The sequence below is a fragment of the Coccomyxa subellipsoidea genome (genome assembly GCF_000258705.1).
Source record: "Coccomyxa subellipsoidea C-169, whole genome shotgun sequence".
NCBI lineage: Eukaryota > Viridiplantae > Chlorophyta > Trebouxiophyceae > Coccomyxaceae > Coccomyxa > Coccomyxa subellipsoidea.
Window position 1 is genome coordinate 240,708 of NW_005178021.1, and position 19,450 is coordinate 260,157.

The 19,450-nt window shown below is 51.0% G+C and overlaps 4 protein-coding genes across 4 annotated transcripts; 1 reads left to right on the forward strand and 3 right to left on the reverse strand.

Moving 5' to 3' along the window:
- Positions 1–175: 175 nt before the first annotated feature.
- On the reverse strand, positions 176–1,817 carry COCSUDRAFT_68143 (hypothetical protein). Its single transcript, XM_005643146.1, has 4 exons — positions 1,554–1,817; positions 1,280–1,395; positions 980–1,067; positions 176–618 (listed from the first exon to the last, which is right to left on the reverse strand). The coding sequence occupies exons 1-4, from the start codon at positions 1,647–1,649 to the stop codon at positions 547–549; spliced, it is 372 nt and encodes a 123-aa protein (XP_005643203.1). The 5' UTR covers positions 1,650–1,817; the 3' UTR covers positions 176–546.
- Positions 1,818–2,402: 585 nt separating this feature from the next.
- COCSUDRAFT_59969 (hypothetical protein) lies at positions 2,403–4,732 on the forward strand (the record flags this gene model as incomplete). Its single annotated transcript, XM_005643147.1, has 4 exons — positions 2,403–2,588; positions 3,237–3,317; positions 3,692–3,828; positions 4,711–4,732. 4 exons carry the CDS (start codon positions 2,403–2,405, stop codon positions 4,730–4,732), a joined length of 426 nt encoding a protein of 141 aa, XP_005643204.1.
- A 4,670-nt stretch (positions 4,733–9,402) lies between these two features.
- COCSUDRAFT_9490 (ribosomal protein S26 component of cytosolic 80S ribosome and 40S small subunit) lies at positions 9,403–11,297 on the reverse strand (the record flags this gene model as incomplete). The annotated part of the gene is made up of 3 exons (XM_005643148.1): positions 9,403–9,524; positions 10,084–10,185; positions 11,213–11,297. Coding segments are annotated over 3 exons (309 nt in total), but the record flags the coding sequence as incomplete, so codon positions are not given.
- A 4,008-nt stretch (positions 11,298–15,305) lies between these two features.
- On the reverse strand, positions 15,306–19,234 carry COCSUDRAFT_68144 (hypothetical protein; the record flags this gene model as incomplete). Its single annotated transcript, XM_005643149.1, has 8 exons — positions 19,006–19,234; positions 18,734–18,900; positions 18,461–18,579; positions 17,889–18,123; positions 17,248–17,434; positions 16,391–16,566; positions 15,801–16,051; positions 15,306–15,465 (listed from the first exon to the last, which is right to left on the reverse strand). Exons 1-8 carry the CDS (start codon positions 19,010–19,012, stop codon positions 15,306–15,308), a joined length of 1,302 nt encoding a protein of 433 aa, XP_005643206.1. The 5' UTR covers positions 19,013–19,234.
- Between the last annotated feature and the right edge of the window lie 216 nt (positions 19,235–19,450).

Consider the following 19,450-nt stretch of genomic DNA (forward strand, 5'->3'; position numbering starts at 1 on the left):
CTGTAATGGATTGTACCATTAATGATTATTCCATCTTGTTCAACAAGTGTACAACATGCATGGGGTGTGTAGAAAGGGGTTTTGGAAGTGCAAGAGCACAAGTCGCAGCTGGCGGTTTAGCAAGCTTGAGCTTGTCCGATGAGATGGGCCTAGAGTGTCGATCAAGGTTGCAACTGCTTTGTAGATTACAAAAGTGCTTCTAGAATTTCCAGCTGGCCTGCAGGGCTTCAATGGGCAAGTGCTTTATTTGGTGTTGTTGCAACCGCGCACAAAGAAGCTTCCTGCTAGCTTGCCATCAGGACACTTATAAGGATTTTATGCACATTGGAGCTCAGCATGATCAGCTCATAGCATGCACTCTTCACTTGCTCAAACTTGCTCACTTATACCCAACGGAGGCGGCTGCACATCACCTCCAGATCTACGCAGTCTCAAAGTGCATAAAGCGCAGTGCAAAGCTTAAGCTGCCAGCTCAAACTTTGGCAGGAGTATATGGGGCTGCCTATAAACACACACTACTGTACACGGCAGTACTTCTCTCATCCCTCAACCTTCATATTTTGGCACCATCCGCGCAGCAGCTCTCTCCTCGTGCAGTTCGCAGAGGGTTTCATGCACCTGCACAGCACATGCCTTCATTGATACCATGAGTCATCGTTACAAGCGGTGACTGCCAGTAGGCACGGTTCATCTGCACACAAGCTGCTGGCAGCGGCTGCCTCAATGCTACACCTAGTCAGACTCGCCAGATCCAAGCAAGAAACAGTTGTCTATGGGCAAGGTGACATTCACAGAGCATGTTGTCCCCACGACAAATCATTGCATGGAAGCTGTGCCATTTGCAGAGCGTGCCAAGAGCCGCATAACTTGACTTTTGCAGGGTGAGCCTGTCAGCTGTCAGTTTGAGGGACCATCCCATTGCTCGCTGCAGGTTGACCATCTCTTGCCAAAGCTTCCGGTTGGACAATTAGACAATTACCTTTGTCTCTATCAGCTCTGGCATCCCAATCTCCTTGTCTGCCAGGATTTCCCAGGTAGCCTGTAGCGCCTGGTCTAGGACTGAGTTCCTGCAGGTCAGCACAAAAATGCCTCAGCTCTCTCCAATTGGGCGGGCTTGAGTGCTGTATTACTTGGTTGCACTCAGCACAGGTTTCCAGTGCTTGGAGGCTGATGCAAGCATGTGATGCTCAGCTGGCTTGGTGGTGGCTGATCGATAAGGTTGAGTTTTGGTGGTGCAGACTCAGACAAGTGATGTCCCACACAGGGTGCAGGGCCTCACTCCAGCTCCTTTCGCAGCTTGCCAAACAGCGCACTCTTGTCCATTGTCCTCGCACTCTCCCCCTGGAGCGTCTTACTGTTCAGCACCCTGTCTTCTGTGAATCTCTGGAGGGCTTCCTGCGTTGCCAACAAGATGAGTTGTACAGATTTGTTGCACAGCACATGATCCAATATCGTCAGCAGAGGTTGATTCCGTGATTTCGCATTGAATGATATATAAAGATCAACACCACACAGACATGCTGCCTAGTTGTGATTCGTTGGTTGAGGCTCACATTCTTTTTCAAGTGTGCGATCACTGTTTTTCTGAGATCGTCAAAAATCCCCTCATCCATTATCTTTTTCAGCACGGCCGCACTGTCATCTTCCATGACTTGCTAGTCTTATCTGATAATGTACTGTGGCTTCCTTGTGCACTGCTCAGAGTGGCGATGGTATGGAGACCTTCAGGAAAAGGGGGACCTCACACAATTTTCTGGCAATAACACAGTCTTTACCACCTTGTTCCACTTTCTTGTACTAGGCAACAAGAAGGTCAGAACATTGCAAAATTGGTGCTATCAAGTTGAGAAAGTTTAAACCTTCAGAGTTGACTACTCGCAGACCACCTGCTGAGTCATCAGCTGGCCGCATCCAGATAGAGTTTGCTTCCTCGTAATCACATCCTTCATTGCCAAAAAGTATTTCTTCTATTATCTATGATCATTTAGTTCTGGAAAATATTCACACCACTGCCCGCAAAGTACAGGATCAAGAAAGTGCGATTTGACAAAAAAAAGGCCATGGCTGCTTATCAAACTAGCAGAAGCTCCTCAAGTATGATCACTGCTCACCAATTTACTGGGCGGTTGCACATGTACTCTGGATGCTTGCTATCCGCCCCTTCAATGGCGGGCAGCAGAAAGTGGTTTGGGCAACCAAGGTACATCGCCCTTTCTGCAGCTGCTTTTGGTCCCATGCGCGTAAGACCCTTTGACTTTACGTACAGCAAAACGCCGTGGATTTTGCTTGTAAATCTACTAAAGGAATGCCAGAAACAGAGACGTCTTAGACGACAATGGTCTACTAAAGATGATATGATATATATGTCTTCCTGGTGCCTCTGCAGGCAAAGACGGCACTGTATGTCCATCAGGGCGTCTGTGACAGAACGAACAGAGGAGGTGCCCCTAGCTGACCTGCAAGTCATGCTGGAGGATGCAGTGCGCCAGGAAGACTACCAGGCTGCCGCAGAGCTGCGAGACGAGCTCATGTACGCCCCTGCCTGGCATCAGTATCATCCTCACCTCATCCAAGTGCACGTGCTGCAGGTCTAGGAACACTGGCAACTTGCACAATTGTGGACCAACCAGTCCAACTGCAGCCTGCACAGCAGGCACTCCTACGTCTACAGTAAAGGGCCGATCTCTTATTCAAATGTCAAGGAAGAACATAGCCACTGCAGTCTTTGTGTTTGGCGTGTGAGTAGTGTGCTTTTTTGAGGCACTGGGTTGTGCTGCAAGATTGAAAATACGCAGGCTTCATGGCGCTTTGAAAGACCTCGAACACAGTGGTGAGATGTCTAATGGAATGCAGGCGGAGGCAGTCAGATAGCAGATCAATGGTGGAGGAAGCCAACAGACGGTTCTACGATGCCTTCCAGCGGAATGACCTCAAGGCAGGGTCCATGACCTCGCACTTAAGCCAATGTAACCTCTGTCACAGTACATGAGCTGTGTGCATGAGGCTGCCGCCTGCCCTGCTGACACATCTTTCAAAAAATTGTTTCAACAGGCAGCTCTTTGGCATGCATGCAGATGAATGTGTCCCATGTATTAGCTGTGGCAAGCACCTGCAGGTCTCCGTCCCACAGAGGGGAGCAACACCGATGGTGTTGATGCACTAAGGGAGAAATGATATGTGCAGCTGCTGTGCACATGTCTGGAGCATCGGGTGATGATTGTGTGTTATTGTGGCAGGCGATGAATGACATCTGGGGCCAAGGAGAGCACGTGCAGTGCATACACCCCGCTGCAGCATGCATCGCCGGGCGGCAAAATGTCAGCCGCCCAGTTTTACTCAAATTTTCTACACCTTTCCAGTCTTTTGTAACGAGCATGTGGGCAGCCCTGTAAGTCAGTGTAGTGTTGACCTAAAGATTACTTGTTGAGGCAAAGTTGCAACCTGCCATGTGATCTGCAATTAAGAAGGACCTGCTGCACTCAAAACAAAGCATTCCTTCTTTTTGCTAGATTCTATTTTCTCACCTGTCTGCATCACCCCCTTCAATTCACATGAAGGCAAGCAGGCCTAGAGATGGTCTGCACTCTTTTCCGGACCACCAAATTTTGAAAGTCATTTTGGAAGTATTTAAATGTTGCAGAGAAAGTATTTTTGGAAGTATTTTTACCTTCAAATCCGTGTACCCTCGCAGGTGATGGAGAGCTGGAGGGTGATTCTGAGAGGGGCGCCGATGACTATAAGCCTAGAGGATGTGCGCGTCTATGCTGGCGATGCTGCCGCTTACGTGACCTGCATTGAAGTCATGGATGCTGGCGACAGCCGCGGCAGGTGCGCCGCTCTCTGCGGCGGAATTCCCCCTTATCTTCGCGCATTATTGCACGCGCAAACTTGCGCAATTCCAAAGTTCAACACTGTGTTGTGGCCGTGTGTATTTCGATTTTCTGCAGCGTAAAGTCCCATCGAGAATATTGGCCTAGCGGGGTGCTGTATAGAGCGAAAGGAGTTCTGCATTCTGGGACTCGGTTTTGAAGACAGAAAATTCAGAGCTTTGTGAAGCACTGATTTGCAGCAAGGGATGGGTCTGCAGGAGCTGGGTCTCGTACTTGCCTTGCGGGCAGGACTGAAAAAGGCTGTGCTGTGCAGGACAGCAGCAACGAATATCTTTGAGAAGCAGGACGGCAGATGGGTGATGATGCATCACCACGGCAGCCCCCTCCCCATCATGATCTAAGGGAAACTCCTTTGAACGAGGGGAGAATGCAGCAAGTTTTGACCTGGAGAGGCTGCAGCAGATATCACGCGGGTCCTCTAAGGCGGTGCCCGGTCAAGGTGCTTGCTGCCAGTGTCTGTGAGTCATCCAGTGGGAGGCCGGGCGGCTCTTGAGACAATGAGGGCCAGCATTCAGCGTGAGAGAGGCGCTTTTTGAACCAGGACAGACTGAAGCGGACACAAGGCGGGTCCTCTGCAATAGCGCCAGGTCAAGCTACCTGCTGCCAGCAGTGCTAGCACTGTCAGTCACTCTGCCCGGTGGCACACTGACAGGCGCTAAAAAAGCGAGTGCCCAGTGGGCCTTCAGGCTGGATTCATTGTGAGGCAGACGCTTTTTAAGCCAGGAGGGAATGCAGCGGATACAAGGCGGGTCCTCTGCAATAGTGCCAGGCCAGCTACCTGCTGCCAGTGCCAGCCAGGCACACAATGGCACGCCAACAGGGACTCAGACAAGGAGAACTGACCGGACCTGCAGCTTCCGGATGCAGGGTCCAGAAGCCTCTTATGAGATCTAGCTTCTTCCTGCCGGTGTCTGTAAGGTGTCCTGTGGCAGGCCAACAGGGATCAAAGACCCTGAGTACTCAGTGGAGCTGTCGGCTGGGTGCAAGTTTTGCATAAGAGTGGATGATATGGACAGACGTGTGCTGCAGCCGTTGTAGATATCGGGCAAATCTGTCAGCTGCATTCTTCACACAATATCTAAATTTAAGCCTCATATCGTTAGGTTGACTGGGTTGAAGTTAGTGTGCGGCCTACCGCAAATGAAATGTGTCTCTCCTCGCACAAAGAAGAGGGAATGATTGATGTGATTGTCAAAAGCGGCCAGCGTACATTTGTACTACTCTCATACAACCGACATGTCTGTTCTTATTGATTCCCTGATAAAGGTGATTGGAGATGACCCGGGATTGGCATGTAGAGTTTTCTGTGGGACTCTAGATGAAGTTTGCGGTGTACATGGCTCTAAGCGGTGGGTGTTTATCCCCAGGCCAAGCAATGCATGCGCTAATGTCTTTGCTTCTGTGCGTAACTGTTAACTCATGAGGTTAGAATGTCTGAATGATTGAGATGCCATGCCGTTGTAAGAAGCCATCAAAGACTGAAACCTGGATACACGTTTAAGCATGTCTGAATGATTGAGATGCCATGCCCTTGTGAGCAGCCATCAGAGGCTCAAACCTGGATACACTGCAGCAAATGGAATATCTAATGATAGTGCTAGCGCCTCTAGCACACTGCCGTTCTGGGGACCATCAATGGGTGAAAAACAGGCCATACTAAGTATGGGGCAGTACATCATGTGTTATTTCAAGTTGTACTGCTAGCTTTTTTTTGTGCCCATGCACTACCCGCGCTTTAGGATTCAGCTCTGAAAGATACTTGGTGATGTTGCCAGCACCATCAGCGTTAGGTGAACCGATGTACGTGAGGCTTACTCACATGAAAGGGTAAATGATGGCATCCATTGCGTTTCTGATGTTGACAACGGCTGCTGTAGTATCAGATATTTGGCTACAGCGGACGGGTTTGGACAACACCGTAGCTTGTGGGATATTCGGTGTGGAATCCCTCAGGTCCGTATCTAAGGAGAAACACGAGGTGTTTCTACAAAATATTGTCCACAAGACACTTTGAGCAAAAGTATCTTCTCGCACAGGTGAGAACGGGGATCTGTTGTCGTTCGACTTCAGTTTCTTCTGGCCCTGTTGATTTCAATACTTTCTCGACTTCCTAGTTTTTCTCGGTATGAAGAGTTGATAACTGGTCAGGCGAGGACGCCGAGAGGAATCTTGTGAAGTGATCGTGACACACACTTATTCTTCCATATTTTTCGTGGCAGGCATGAAGCCTGAAGCCATGAAGACGGAAGCAACCCCATCGCTTCCACTTGAGATATGGCAAATGATTGCAGACAGGCTGCGCGTGAAGGAATGGGTCAGTTCATGTGGCAGTGCCTGTCGTGCTTTCCATCAAGTGCAGCCTAGAAGATTATATCTCCCAACAGATCTTGACAAGGAAGGCCTCGTCGTTCTGAAATGGGCAGCAAAGCACTGGAATTACGCGGAAGAGGTGTACTTGATCATTGAAGAAGAGGTGAGAGGAGACAATTGGCAGTATTATCCTAAGAACTTTCTAGGTCTATGTTTTTCTGCAGTTTTGCTGCCCTCAAGCTTTTTTCCATGAACATTATGGCACTGCAGGAATTCCACGGGTCCTGTGATGAATTTCACACCATTGGAGAGAGCATGGCAAGAGCATCTGCTGTAAAAGTGGCGGACGTCACAGCTTTCACCTCACTGTTTGGCCCAGAGAAGGCTAGATTCCAAGAGCAGTTTGCGGGGCTCTTGCACCAATGCTTGAGGGCTTGGAGCACCGTGGAGAATTTAAGTGTCTACACGCACTCCATGCATCCCATGCCTCCTCTGGATCGATTGGTCAAGTTAAATTTGTCCTTGCTTGTAGTTGACGACACAGTGCTTGAGTCATTGCAAGGCATGCAACAACTTCAGAATCTGAAGTTGCGTAGTGGAAGCGGCAGCACAAAGCAGATGCAATGCTTGGACTTGACTGGCCTGATTCATCTCCAAGAGGTCGACCTGGAGAATGTCGTGCCGCATGTTTGTTCCATGGGCCCCAATATAGTTTTGAAAATTGCTGGTGAGGCGTCGTTTCTAGAAGGCAAGTCTTGGCTGACACAGCATTGCTGGCAACGCTTGGAAATCGCCACGAGTATTTTTGGTAGCCAAGGGATGTCCAGCCAATTCCAGGGGTTGTTGCAACAGCTGGCCTGGCAGCGCCGGCAATTGCAAGGTTTGAGGATCCATAGTTATTTCTGTGAGCAACATCTTTTGGTCGGGCCGCATTCCGGAAAACAATCCCATGTGCCAGACCTGCATGCCCTAAAGCAGCTGTACATCAGGGCTGAGGGCAGCATGTCAATTTGTATTCCTTGGCAGACGGCCCTTAACAAGCTTTCGCCACAAGCAAACAACATGGACATCACTATTGAGTGTCCCGATAATTTTGCTTGCCAACTGCGGTCGGTTCGTCTCTATTACTCGCACACGAGCACTGAAGGCATGGAGGCATTTGTCAAAGCCCTGAGGAAGGCTGCCGAAGATGGGACAGGGTGCATGAACAAAGTGTTTTCTGGGCACTCGACAGACATGGCTGGAACCTGTGGTGAAACATTTGGGGGGATTTTTGCCCCATACTCACACAGCCATGCGGTTGTTGCTCTCTCGTGGCCATACTAGATGCATCTGCCCATGCGTGGGTTTCAACAGCTTGTGTTGCTGGGTGTGATAATTATATTATAAGCAGCTTCTCACTATACATTGCACGTGAAGCTTCCTGTGCACCTGCCGAGCCCGCAGCACTCACATACACGCTGCCAACCCCTAACTTCCCTTGACCCGAGGCCATCGATGCAAATCCCCGGCAAAATCCAATTGTGTTAGCCAGCTCTGCGCAGCGGCCTACTTTACGGTTCTGCAGCAGGTTCAGATACCATACCCTGATATTAATACACACAGTTGTCTTCATCACTGAAGTTGCCTGCTTGGATTGCTCCAGTCATCCTTCAAGTGCATCTTCCACAGCAGCTGCCTGTAAGCTTGCAGCGCTCCTCGTTCCGAATCTCGTTCTCCCAGTGCATGCGCTTGTAGCACTCATCCGTCCAGTGCTTATTTTCCTGCAGCTGCATATGGACTTGCAGCACACTTAGCGTGCGGAACTGTTTCATTCCCAGGTGCCGCCTGCCAGGGCCTTCTCACATGCGCAGCGGTGGCCAATTAACCTCAAAACATTGCACTGCAAATACTCTCTTCTAGATCTGGTGTACAGAGCACTGCACAGACCATTTGCACTGCAGCCCCCCTATATATTGTATGCTTGCAAGATTAGGTGTTGCAGCATTCATCCCTCCCAAACGCTGCCTGCGCTGGCTTTCCCGGCTTAACACACTACAGAGCCTCCTTCACTGCAGCTGCCTTCACCTTTGTGTTCCTCGTCACCCCTGGTGGCACCGGCTGCGGCTCTGCAGGATGCGCCATCATGGATCCATTCATCCCATTGCAGACACATGAAACATGTGTCAAACTTGTACATATAAAACTAGGCATACTGCAGCCGTGTGTATGAATGTGTTTTTTTAGGGTGCAAAAAGTCTGCATGACAGTGCATCCCAGGTGGCGCCTGCCGCTGCCTTCCTGGCGCGCCGTGATGGCCAATCACATCACATCTATTGGACGTTAAAGCCAGCGTTCAGACATGGATATCTCAAGAACCCGTTTTACGCCTGTATTTGTTTTCGTTATTTTCTAATATCTGTGTTCCGGTGAAATCAACTTAATCCCAGGAGGGGCCTGCCGCTGCCTTGCCGGGTGTGCCGGCCCAACCGCCCCCGGCATTGGCCGGCGCGGCCGGTGCACGCGCAGGAACGCCCCCGAAAGCATCGTCACCGCCTGCATGCACCCGGCGCATCAGCACATCCTCAATCTGCCAAGGAAGACTCCCTGTAACTATGGCTGCTTGTCCAGCTGCCCACGGTTGATTGAGTCTTGCTTGGATCTCGTTGGGCCAATCGAGGGGTAGGCATTTGGCAGGCGTCACCTGCCGCTTGTCTGCAGATGCAGCGTGTAATAGTTATAACAGTTAGAACCGTCCATCTGTGCAATAGATGGAGCTCATTGCTGCTATATAGGCAGCAAGGACCAGCAAAGGGCGCGCCCTGCTTGCACCCGCAGCATGGACAGCTGTGCACTGAAATATAAAGAACAATTGAAGTCTTTAAGGCGCTCACAATTAACTTGCTGACGGCACTACAGACAACAGAACATAAACAAAAATTGGCAGTATCCCACACTTTATTACAGTCTGAAATCACTGGCTCAACAGCAGCTCAAAACATTCACCAGCACTGGGTATGCTAGAAAGACCCTTACCATGGCGTAGTCCGGTGCCGCCACCGCCGACACCGCCGACACCACCGCCCCCGTAGCCGCCATCACCACCGCGGCCACCGCCGCGCTTGTAGCTGCCGCCGCCACCGCCGCCATACCCCGGGGCAATCCCGCCGGGGGCGCCGCCACTGCCGGCGTCGTAACGGGGCTGGCGGTCCGCGGGGGGCCGGAAACGGGGCGGCGGGACGCGGTTGCGTCGTTCGGTGCGGCTGCGCACGCGCACAATCTTGGAGTGGATGGCCGCGCTGATGCTGTAGTAGACCTTGCGGTAAATCTTGGGCAGCGCGTACGCTGCAGCAAAAACACAGGGGAATTATCAGCTTTCTAGCTGATGTTAGCGCAATTCAGCAGCAAGGTGTGCTACAGCAAGGGGCCCAAGGACAGCCACTCAATACGTCTACACATTCATTGTTTGGATGTCACAGGAAGGTGCCGTGAGGTGTACGGACCCTGCAAAGAACCTCAAGGCAGTCAAAGCGGAATACTTCACCGCTGCCACATGCTGCCAGCCATCAGAAGCAGCTCATGTGTTCAGCAATCATCCGCTGAAGCCCTTGCCAAAATGCACTCCGGTGTTGGCACTACAGCAGATGTATTGCAATTGCTCACAGCGAGGCCGTTAGCTAAAAACCTTGCTTGAGCAACTGCCGGCCGCTTCCATGCTTTGTTGGTGCTTGACACTCATCACTGCATGTGTGCAGCCAGGGGCAGCAGATGCAGAGAAAGCAAGACTGTGGGAGCCTAATTCCTGCGAAAGTAATGTTTTCCTGTAAGAGGTCAGGATGCCTTCAGACTGCATCCCTGGCAGGAGCGGACTGGTATGCTAGCCTTTGTGTGACGAGCAACTCACACTCGATGGTGGAGGCGTCCTGAATGTCTCGGATGGCTGACGCGTCCACAATGTTGCGCACAATGAACCGCTTCACTGCCTTGTCCTTGGGGACCAGCACGCCTGCGATCACAAATTCATTTTCTGCTTTGCACTATGGGCGCTCTTTTGGAGAATATTCTGGGGGCAATGATCAAGGAACAACAATTGTAGTGACCCTTGCAGGGTTGGATATTACAGGGTGACAGAGTTATTCGCTGGCAACCGGCGGCCGCTCCAAAATTTATTATTTTATTATTAGATCGTTCATGACTCGCTTTCCCTGCCACAAGGCAAGGTATGTCCTGCAGACAAGCCCAGCACAAGAGCATCTTAGAAGGAGTGGCTGCTCTGTGGCCTAGCAATGCCAGAGAGCAGGTCCTGTAGGAGAGAGACTTATGTCAGCCAGCCACAGGTCAATTCCCCAGGAGAGCTGTTCTCAGCTTTGTTATCCCGACAAAGCCAAGACACAGATCCGCTGGAGCATTGACTTGCTCGGTGATCATGCCCTGCTCCATGGCCCAAAGGCTCCCATGATGCCAGGATACACCCAAGTTGGGTTTATTCAAGTGGCGCAAGTGCGCAGTCCTGAACTTCGAGAGCCCCTGCAAAGCCTACTGTAGGCTGCAAAGGCGCGCTGTACTGACAGAGCAATCTGTTGGAGACCCGTGATGCCAGCAGATATAATTAGAAGCAGACCCTCCACGCGAGCAGGTCGGGATCTGTCATCCCCTGAAGTGGACTGAGAAAAACGCTGTTCACAGTCTGCCCTGCCCCTTGCCTAAGAAAGAGGCGCGGGGCAGAAGATTGGCAGCCAGGTACAGCTGTGCATGCGTGCGCTGACACTCTGGAAGTGTGATACAGCAGCAGATCTAGATGACAGAAGGGGCAGCCCTTGCACAACCTCACCCGCTGAACAAGCTCCTAACAGTGAGAGACCTTGCCTTTCCCACTGAATATCACACCCATATGGAACCGGGTACAAACTAGTAATATCATATGGCTCACTACACAGGTGGACAATTCTGCACAGCGCGCCTGCAGAAATTCCGGCTGAAATTGCCAAAGAGCAGCGCATGAAGAGAAGATGCAGAAAGACTGTGATGTTCACCTGAGGCCTCGCAGCGCACTCGCTTGACATGACCACGGGCTCCAGGGGGTTTTGAGCGGCCACCGCTCCTGCGCTTCTTAGTCATTGCAGCCTGCACACCCAACAAGCCTGCTTGCTTCAGCTGCCTGCACTTTGTGAAGAAGTTCATCTCGCCAGGCATCGTGAAAGGCAAGCTTCGGAAGTGCACAAGTCATTGCTCATGCACCTGGGACTGGCAGAGCCGCAAAAGAGGCTGCTAGCTTCCAGCAACGCTGCTTAAAGGACGAGTTGTGCTGTGACGGAAAGAGTACGATCTGTTGTGATTCGAGATTGCCGCTGAGAGGCTTCCACCAAACGTGCAGGATTGTTTTAAGACTCACGCTGTGCCAGTCGTATGGTCCTGCTTGTCTGCAAGGTTGAAAAAAAGATACTTCCAGTGAAAAATTTTTGTGTCTGCGATCTGGGATCGATCGGGCCAGCAACCGCCAGAAGGCCTGCACTAGTTCCTCATCAACTTTCTGGGACTTATCAAGTCCGATACAAGACGAGCAGCACACCGAATTTTGCCGTTCGAGGTCTGGCAGAAGCTTACGTCCTCTGGCGTCGCTGCGTCAATGTGCCTGTTGGGTCACTGTCCAAGATCGCCCTCGATGCATCTACAGGTTGATCGACCTGTCAAGGAACGAAATTTGAACGATCTACGAGGAGCAAAATGGATCGAACAGCAGCTAGATGAGATGATGGGAAACAGCCAGCGTGTCCTGGTCACATGGTGCTGACCAGACAGGTCCGTCATCACCACGTTGGAAATTTGGCAAGTCGGTGGGTTTGGTGCCTTTTAAAACCTGTGCTAAAAAGTCTAATCTCACGACAACTGCCAGAGGAAAGCGCGGGACTATGAATTAGAAAGCAAAGCGCGCTGTTTTAACTGCCCGTAGAGGTGCATCAGGCATGTCACTCACGCGCGTGCATGCCGGCATGCTGAGCACTTTTAAGACCAGAGTTCAGAGCTACAGGAAATCTGACTTAGAGTGGATGCGTAAATATTCTTATTGATGAATGGGAGACCCAATCAGACATTAATGGCCACAATGCACACCCTCAGAATACTTGGGACTCTTCATTCTTGCAGCCTGCCTCCGCCGGTAATGCTGAGATGCTAGCCTGCATATTTGCAACTGTCAAACCTAGTATAGTCGCATCCTGAGAAGAGACCAAATGTAATTTTCTATTGTGCTAAAATAAACTGGGCTGTCAGACCACTTTATACTGGCTTGCATCCACTGAGCAGAACTGAAGGCTGCTACCCATGTTGGCAACCAATACCGTGCCGGGAGTGGCATAATCTGGAAACTCTTCTTCTTTTCAAACCTTGAGTCAATGAGTTGCTTATCGGGACGTTGGCTCAGTAACTGCAAGGGGATTAGCTCCCTATATTATATACACTATTCTACGCCCCTTGGTAGCTGAGGCGTTGAAAAAAACCGCCCATGGCCTGTTCTGGACATTCCCCTATCCTTGCAGTTATGGGACATGCAAGGACTGCTCGACATATGTAACATGAATTTTGCAGATCCAGCTTGTTATGCACGTGCCTTACATCGTTGCTTGCCCTTCAAACTGCCCTTGTATCACATTCATGCAAGAAAGCTGCAGGATAGGACTTTTTTGCTTGGTTGCACCTGAGTTGATCTCGTGCTACATCAAGCATCTAGAGCATGCCCCGCACTTGCACGGCCATTGCGGGTGGCACCAAATGCGATCACTCCAAAAATGACGCCCGTAAAACAAGCCCGCGCTGTTGCATAATTGGTTGACGGGGCTCGTGACATAACTCATCCGCTTCCCCGCAGCAGCCATGGCATTGGCAAGGTCTCGCACTGCACTCATGTAACCCTTGCCTAGAAGGCTAATGCTGCATTCACACAAGCGTGCAGCCAAACCCTCATAATTGTCACTTGCCACCTTCACCGAGACCACAGCATGAATGTGTAGCACATTCAGAAACTTCAGTGAGCTTGCCAGGTGTATGTTCACATTGTCTGCCGTTATGTATAGCTCCGTCAAACGCGTGAACTTGAGCCCGGCAAATACATAAGGCCCTGGAGGTTCATAATGGTCCCAGTAGAGCACTCTGCACTGTGACAACTCCATAAACGTGCATGCGTAAATGTGCCTATACCGCATTTTCACGCACTCGATCTTCTTGCTCTCAGCCAACCTGCTTAGGCATGCAGGTTTTACCCCGTATTCTTCAAGGCAAGAGAAACTCAAAACAGCAGACTCTGGCAACTTTATATCTGTGACACAAGCGCTGCTTATGCTGACATTCGCGAGATGGGGCAAACTGGACAGATCCATTTCGTAAGACACGGGGTATGCGTAGGCAGTGCGCCTAAGCTGTAGAGATATCAGGTACTTCAAACCCCTTATTGCTTCAAGCTTTGGCAGGCTGATGACTTGAGTGTCCAGCAGCAAATGCCGCAGGCTCTTCAAGGACGGCAAATCAAAGTCCCTGAAATAAAAGTCGCACTTGACACTCAACAGCTGAAGGCTCGTGCCACAGCTCAGCAGCAGCTTGAGCGCTTCTACCGGTGACAGCTCTGCAGCCTCTGTGCCCCGTTCTAAGACGCAGCTGCTTTCTTCCGCCCTAAAGCAAAGGTGGCTGCTGATAGCCTTGATGAATTTTCGTCCCCATGACTGCGCAGAAGGTTCTGCTATACAAGCTGTTGCAGGCCCCGGATGGCTGCTGATGGTCAAATGGGATAGACAAGGCAGTTCCGGCATTCTTGCATCAGAGGGTATAAAGAGGTGGAGTTCTGCTGAAGTGCACTCAATTGCAAGCCTGTTGGCCTGATCCCAGTGCTTGTGTAGCCATACAGGCGCTTGCAGACTTGACAGAGCCATGGCTATGGTGCTCGGCTGCAGAGCCTGCATAGCCCGGCAGGCTCTGCTCATACGGACCCATTCTTTTGTTGTGAAATGGTCCGCAATACGCTGCAGGATGTCAGCAGGCAGGTGCTCCCAGCTGACTGCCTCACAGTTGTCCATAGAAGGCCCTGCAGCAGAAATTGTGCCTTGGTGTGTGCTTGAAGACAAGTATGGGATAGTGCGAATTGCGGAAAATCAATTTTAAGCGTTAAGCAGGCAGTAAGCAAATCCCTATAACGCAGGCCGATCTTTCCAGATTAAAGCACCAACCTTACAGGTCCCTCTGACGCTCAAGGGTTCCAGTGGAGTTCAAAAGTGGAAAGTGTTCCTGCAGCAGGAATCCTGCTATGTCAGAGGTCATATGTTCAGAAAAACTTTAGAATTGGTTTGCTCACAGCCACAGGCAGTCGTGCACCACGACTTCTCTGAAAGTGTAATCGGCAACTTGGACCCGAACGACCCAGTGCCTTTTGCGTCCTCGTGCATCGAAGGACTTTCTGAGCAAAAAGGAAGTGCCCAAGCAACGAAGCTGCGCCTGCCTACTGCTAAGGTTGCCAGTCGTCACCTCAGAGTATGTTCTTCTCCGTCCTCCAGACGATAACCAAGATTTTGAATGAACTTCGTGTGCCAATCCCACAGTTTCTTATATTTTCTCACCAGAACACGCTGCAGTTCACCGAAATAGTCAAGTACTCTGAGGGCCTTACGCGCAAGTGAGACTTCCAGAGAACAAGGATGTGGTCCAAGGGGGTTGCACGGTGCTTGCATATAAACGAAGGATGCACTTTGTTAAGTAATGATCTCAGCACCTGCAGGGTTTTTACTAATGCCTTTGTCATGACATATGTATATTTGAAAGCTCTTAAGACCTTCTAGAGGGAAGTCATGCAAGTTTTCATCAAGCCATTGGCTGCTCAGGTGTCCCAAATTGCCACCGTGGACAATTTTTAAGGTCTGTGTGCAGACGGCGCACTGCGGAATCCTTAAAATTTGCACTGAGCCTTCGTTTGTGACACAAATGGATTCATCCGGAACAAAACAGACATGAACGGGTGTCTAGGTAAACAAACATTTTTTCTGGCACAAAGTCACGCACAGAACACCATCCCTGCATCAATCAAACAGGCCCACCACTAGGAAAAATACTCATTCCAGACTATGCCGCATATGCCCAGGCTCAAGCTCATCCCCTCAGCGCACTCAGCCGCTCCAGAACAGCCTGTGCATTCGCCTTGCGCCGCAGCTGAGGCAGTCTCTCGACTTGCAGAGCTGCACCGTCCGCTGCAGAGCCAAGCGCATCCAAAGGAGGCAGGGAGTCGAGGCCAGCAAGGTCCTGCGCCCACCTGTGCACATATCAAACAAAAAATTTCAGCTTCAGATCTGAGCAGCTCGCAGTGGAATGTATTATGCAACGTGCTGAGCGCTGCCTGCCCTCTAAGCATATGCAGAAAGAGGCATGAACTTCTTTATTCCTGCACCATGCAAAGCCTGGACAAGAAATAGAAAGAGAGCAGGAAACACACTGTGTGAAGACCTGTACGAACGCAACATGCCAATGCCATACTGTTGCACACTGAGACCCGACAACAACTGTAGACTAGAAAACTCAAAGAACAAAGCGCTGCGAAGCTATCCGCTGCCCTGCAAAATTTTCCAAATATCTCATAGGATCTCTCACCTGTAGGGGCGGTCTGAGCGGGTGGTTTCCCAGGAGAGCTGCCCATCAGCGGCCAGGTGGGCAGCTTCTGTGGGCACCGTCAGGCCGTCATCGCCATCAAACAGGCACGCCAGCCGTGCTGAGTCAGCTGAGTCGGCGCAGTCGGCAGTGACTAACTTCAGCCGTGGCACGTACCGCAGCCGGAGTGTCACCGGGCGGCTGCTTCCGGCAGATTCCGCGCCTACCTTGGCCGTCACTATCAGTGGGTGCGCCTGCAGGGCAGATCATGGAAAGAAATGAATCACAATGAAATTCAGCACTGCAGTCAAACAGTGCATCGTATTTAACCGAAAGTAAAGAGCCTCCCGGAAGTGCACACAGGGCCCTCATTGCCAAGAGATTGCTACACTTTACATGCTGTATGACTCATCCACAAGTGTTGAGTTGCGCAATTAGAAAGAGAAAATGAGGCGCCATTGTAAGAGCGCCTTTGCGTGGGGACCTGCTTCTACAAAAAAGAAACCCTCCTCAACGTCAGAAATTGATCTCATAAAGTTCAGCTTTAGAGTACCGTTTCTTAGCCACAAGATTCAATGGAAGGGAATGCGCACCTGATCGCGCGCCGTTCCTGCCGAGCGCGGCCGCTTGGCCGGCCGGTGCTCGCCAGGCTCCAGCTCAGCGTCCAGCTCAGCGTCCTCGCCTTCCTCGTCAACCTCCATCCCCTCTGCCTCTGCTGCTGAGCCGTCCCCCGAGGCACCCGCCAGCGCCTCAGCCTCCGCCAGTGATCCTGCGCACCACAAAGAAACCCTTTCAACTGTTGCCGAATAGGTTCGGAGCATGATCTCTCCTGCGCTTCTGTGGGAGGCTATGATGGGAAATATCCCGTCAAATGAGCAAGTTGTTGTTTCCGTGACCATAGTTGACAGTAGAACTTAGGACAGTCCTGACTGACATGCGTTGACTGCTTGTTGTTGACTGCAGTGCCTGATATTTCATTTACCAAATAAGATAGTCTTTCAATGAGGCTCTTGATGCATTGAGCAACAGTATATAAGCAAGCAGAAAATGAATACTGTTGTTGCTTGCATGCAGTCAGCGTCACTGACTCAGGAGTATTGTGAGATAAAGTGGGGCTATGATGGCAGCTGTGTATCTTGAGAATTGTGCTCGTCCGCATTGCGTGCCCCTGAAATGCTGTAGCAGCTTCACTTGCTTTGGATAGGCACTACAGCACATCAAGCGAGTACATCACGTGGGCCAGCACAGGTACCTTCTAGAGGATGCCTGCGGTCAGGGTGCAGAGCTGGTACTACAAGAAGATGCACATGCACAGATGCACCCCAAGCTGTCAAAGCTACTGGGCATTGAGCTACTGCCACATTATGGTTTGTATGGTGATGTACAAGAAGTTCTTGCTGTAATGCTTGATGCACCGCAGAAAAATATGCAACAACAGAGGTGCGCTCACCAGTGATGGAAACGTCAGCAGGCAGGTCAAACGCCTCCTGCGTGGCCGCCAGCTGCACATAGGCAACGTACAGCGGCAGCGGGAGCAGTTCTGCACAGCGTGCCTGCCCCGGCGGTCGCCGCATGAGCGGAATGCCGAGCTTGGCTCGCACCGGTTCTGCTGTGCTACGGATCGCCACGAATTGCTCCTGCACAAGACCAACACATGCATGTCATCAGGGCCAGTGCCGATGTTGGAACAATGAGCTCGCTGTGTGTCTATCATGCCTCTCCCCACCATGCTAAGCATCAGTTGTATGAACTTTTCAGCTGTGCAGGGGTGTCGTAGGCATGCAGATGAAGCACGGCCATCAGAAACCTGCAACCCCCTGAACCTCTGGAAAGACAACCTCTAATTAGACAACCACAAAGACTTCATCTTTCAGAAAAGGAGTGGCATGCATGAACGGGTGGGTACGCTAATTCAGCTTGTTCACAACCACCCGGTCTGGGGGATGTCTTTATCATCTTCTGTCATGGTCTACTCTGATGATTTGTGATTTTGTATTTGCATAGATCACCATCGCATGCTGCATGCGTCTGAAATCAGGCCTTCCTCCGGAGTACCCTGATATGTAGTAGGAAGACATTCCAAAGACACACCTCCAGTGCTGTCAGGAACGCGCGCTTGGCGGCCACCGACGCGGCCAGCGCATCTCGGCGAGTCCTCAGCGCTTCAACCTTTTTGAGCGCCTCTCCGCGCTCGTGCTTCTCGTGGTCCAGCCGCTGCAGCATGCGCACGTGGGGGTCGTCGATCTTCACCTTGAACTGCTCCGTAGCTGATGTGAGGAACTCCTCCTCGTGCATGAGGCCGATGTCCTCGTCTGTGTACTTCGACCTGCCGCATTTTCAGCTTCAAAAAATTTGTAATGCACAGGATAAATGCATGTGCGCTTTCACTCATTCGGCTGAGTGCTGCAGAGAGGCACTCCAGAATGCATATTTTGAAGCAGGTTATCGAGCAATTTATGCCAGCTGGAGTGCTAATGACTACTATCACCACAGTACGATAGAGCCTCAGTGATGTTTGGTAGCCAGCTACACTCTTGGGATACTGTACACAATCTCACATTCAGCATGAAAGCAGCCCTGAGCACTGCAGCTTCTTCCATGCATGACAATGCAATGAGTGTACACCATAAGTGAAAGCAGTCTGATCCAGATTTCAGGCGCACCTGAAGGACTGGCATGCCCGGATCTCCTTCAGGTAGTGGCCCTTCTCATACAGCAGATTTTGCAGTGACAGCTCGGCGGCATCAAACTGTGCCTTGGCCTCTGCTGTGGACTCCCGCACCTGTGTGCAACAAGCAGACAACTTCATATTGCCGGCAGTCCATTAGTAAAGCATGTTCCTGCAGCTTGTACCCAGTACCAGCTAGTGAGCATATGGGCAACATTATTATCCTGGAAATGGAGGAGGGCAAAGCAGCAATGGGCCAGAACCGCACCCGCTCAGTCTCTTCGCACAGAGTTCGATTTGCAGCTTTGATCTGCGTGAGGGAGACCAGCCCCTTCATTAAGACGACATGCGTCTCTTCGTCGCTGGCTCCACGCTTCTTGCAGGCCAGCAGCTCTGCTGCTACCTGCTTCAGGATTCTGCACTGCTCCACCTGGCCTGCATCGGCGCCCAGATCGCACATTAAGCACGCAAGAGGCTTAGATACAACAAAGGTGAACCAAGGCAGGACAGCGCTGAATGACAGGATGAGTAGAAGATTACCATCCATCGGATTGCCCTGGAGTCGCAATTGCTTCCAAAGGAATTGACGATGAGGAGTTCAGTCTTCTACGATCGATTCGATGACTATTTCGAATCTGAAATCACGTCTGAAACTTGTGACGAGCCCCTCGAATGCTAGCACTTGTTGTGCAGAGCAAGGCTGCTTCAAATGTCACGATCCAAAAGCTATGCTCGAAGACCACGACTCGAACTCTCAAAATCTCCAGACTTTCCAACGAGCTTCTTTTGAAAAGATAGAGCAGAAGAATGTCTAGCTGGAGAAGAAGCAAACTCTGCCATGCAAGGGCCAAATCCCTCTCAGAAAGGGATATGATGACCAGAGAGCAGAGATCATGGGATTCCTTGGACGATCTTGCGCTGTGTCCGATAAACGGTGCTGCACGTTTCCTCGAGCATCTGGGCGACACAAGAAGTGGCATAAAGT

What these genes read in the sequence shown, in the direction of transcription:
- COCSUDRAFT_68143 (XM_005643146.1), bottom strand. Translation starts at nt 1,649, where the DNA reads ATGGAAGATGACAGTGCGGCCGTGCTGAAAAAGATAATGGATGAGGGG. An exon ending in TCGCACACTTGAAAAAGAAT is followed by an intron (nt 1,396 to 1,553) that starts GTGAGCCTCAAC and finishes TTGGCAACGCAG; the next exon opens with GAAGCCCTCCAGAGATTCAC. An exon ending in AAGCTGCGAAAGGAGCTGGA is followed by an intron (nt 1,068 to 1,279) that starts GTGAGGCCCTGC and finishes GCTGACCTGCAG; the next exon opens with GAACTCAGTCCTAGACCAGG.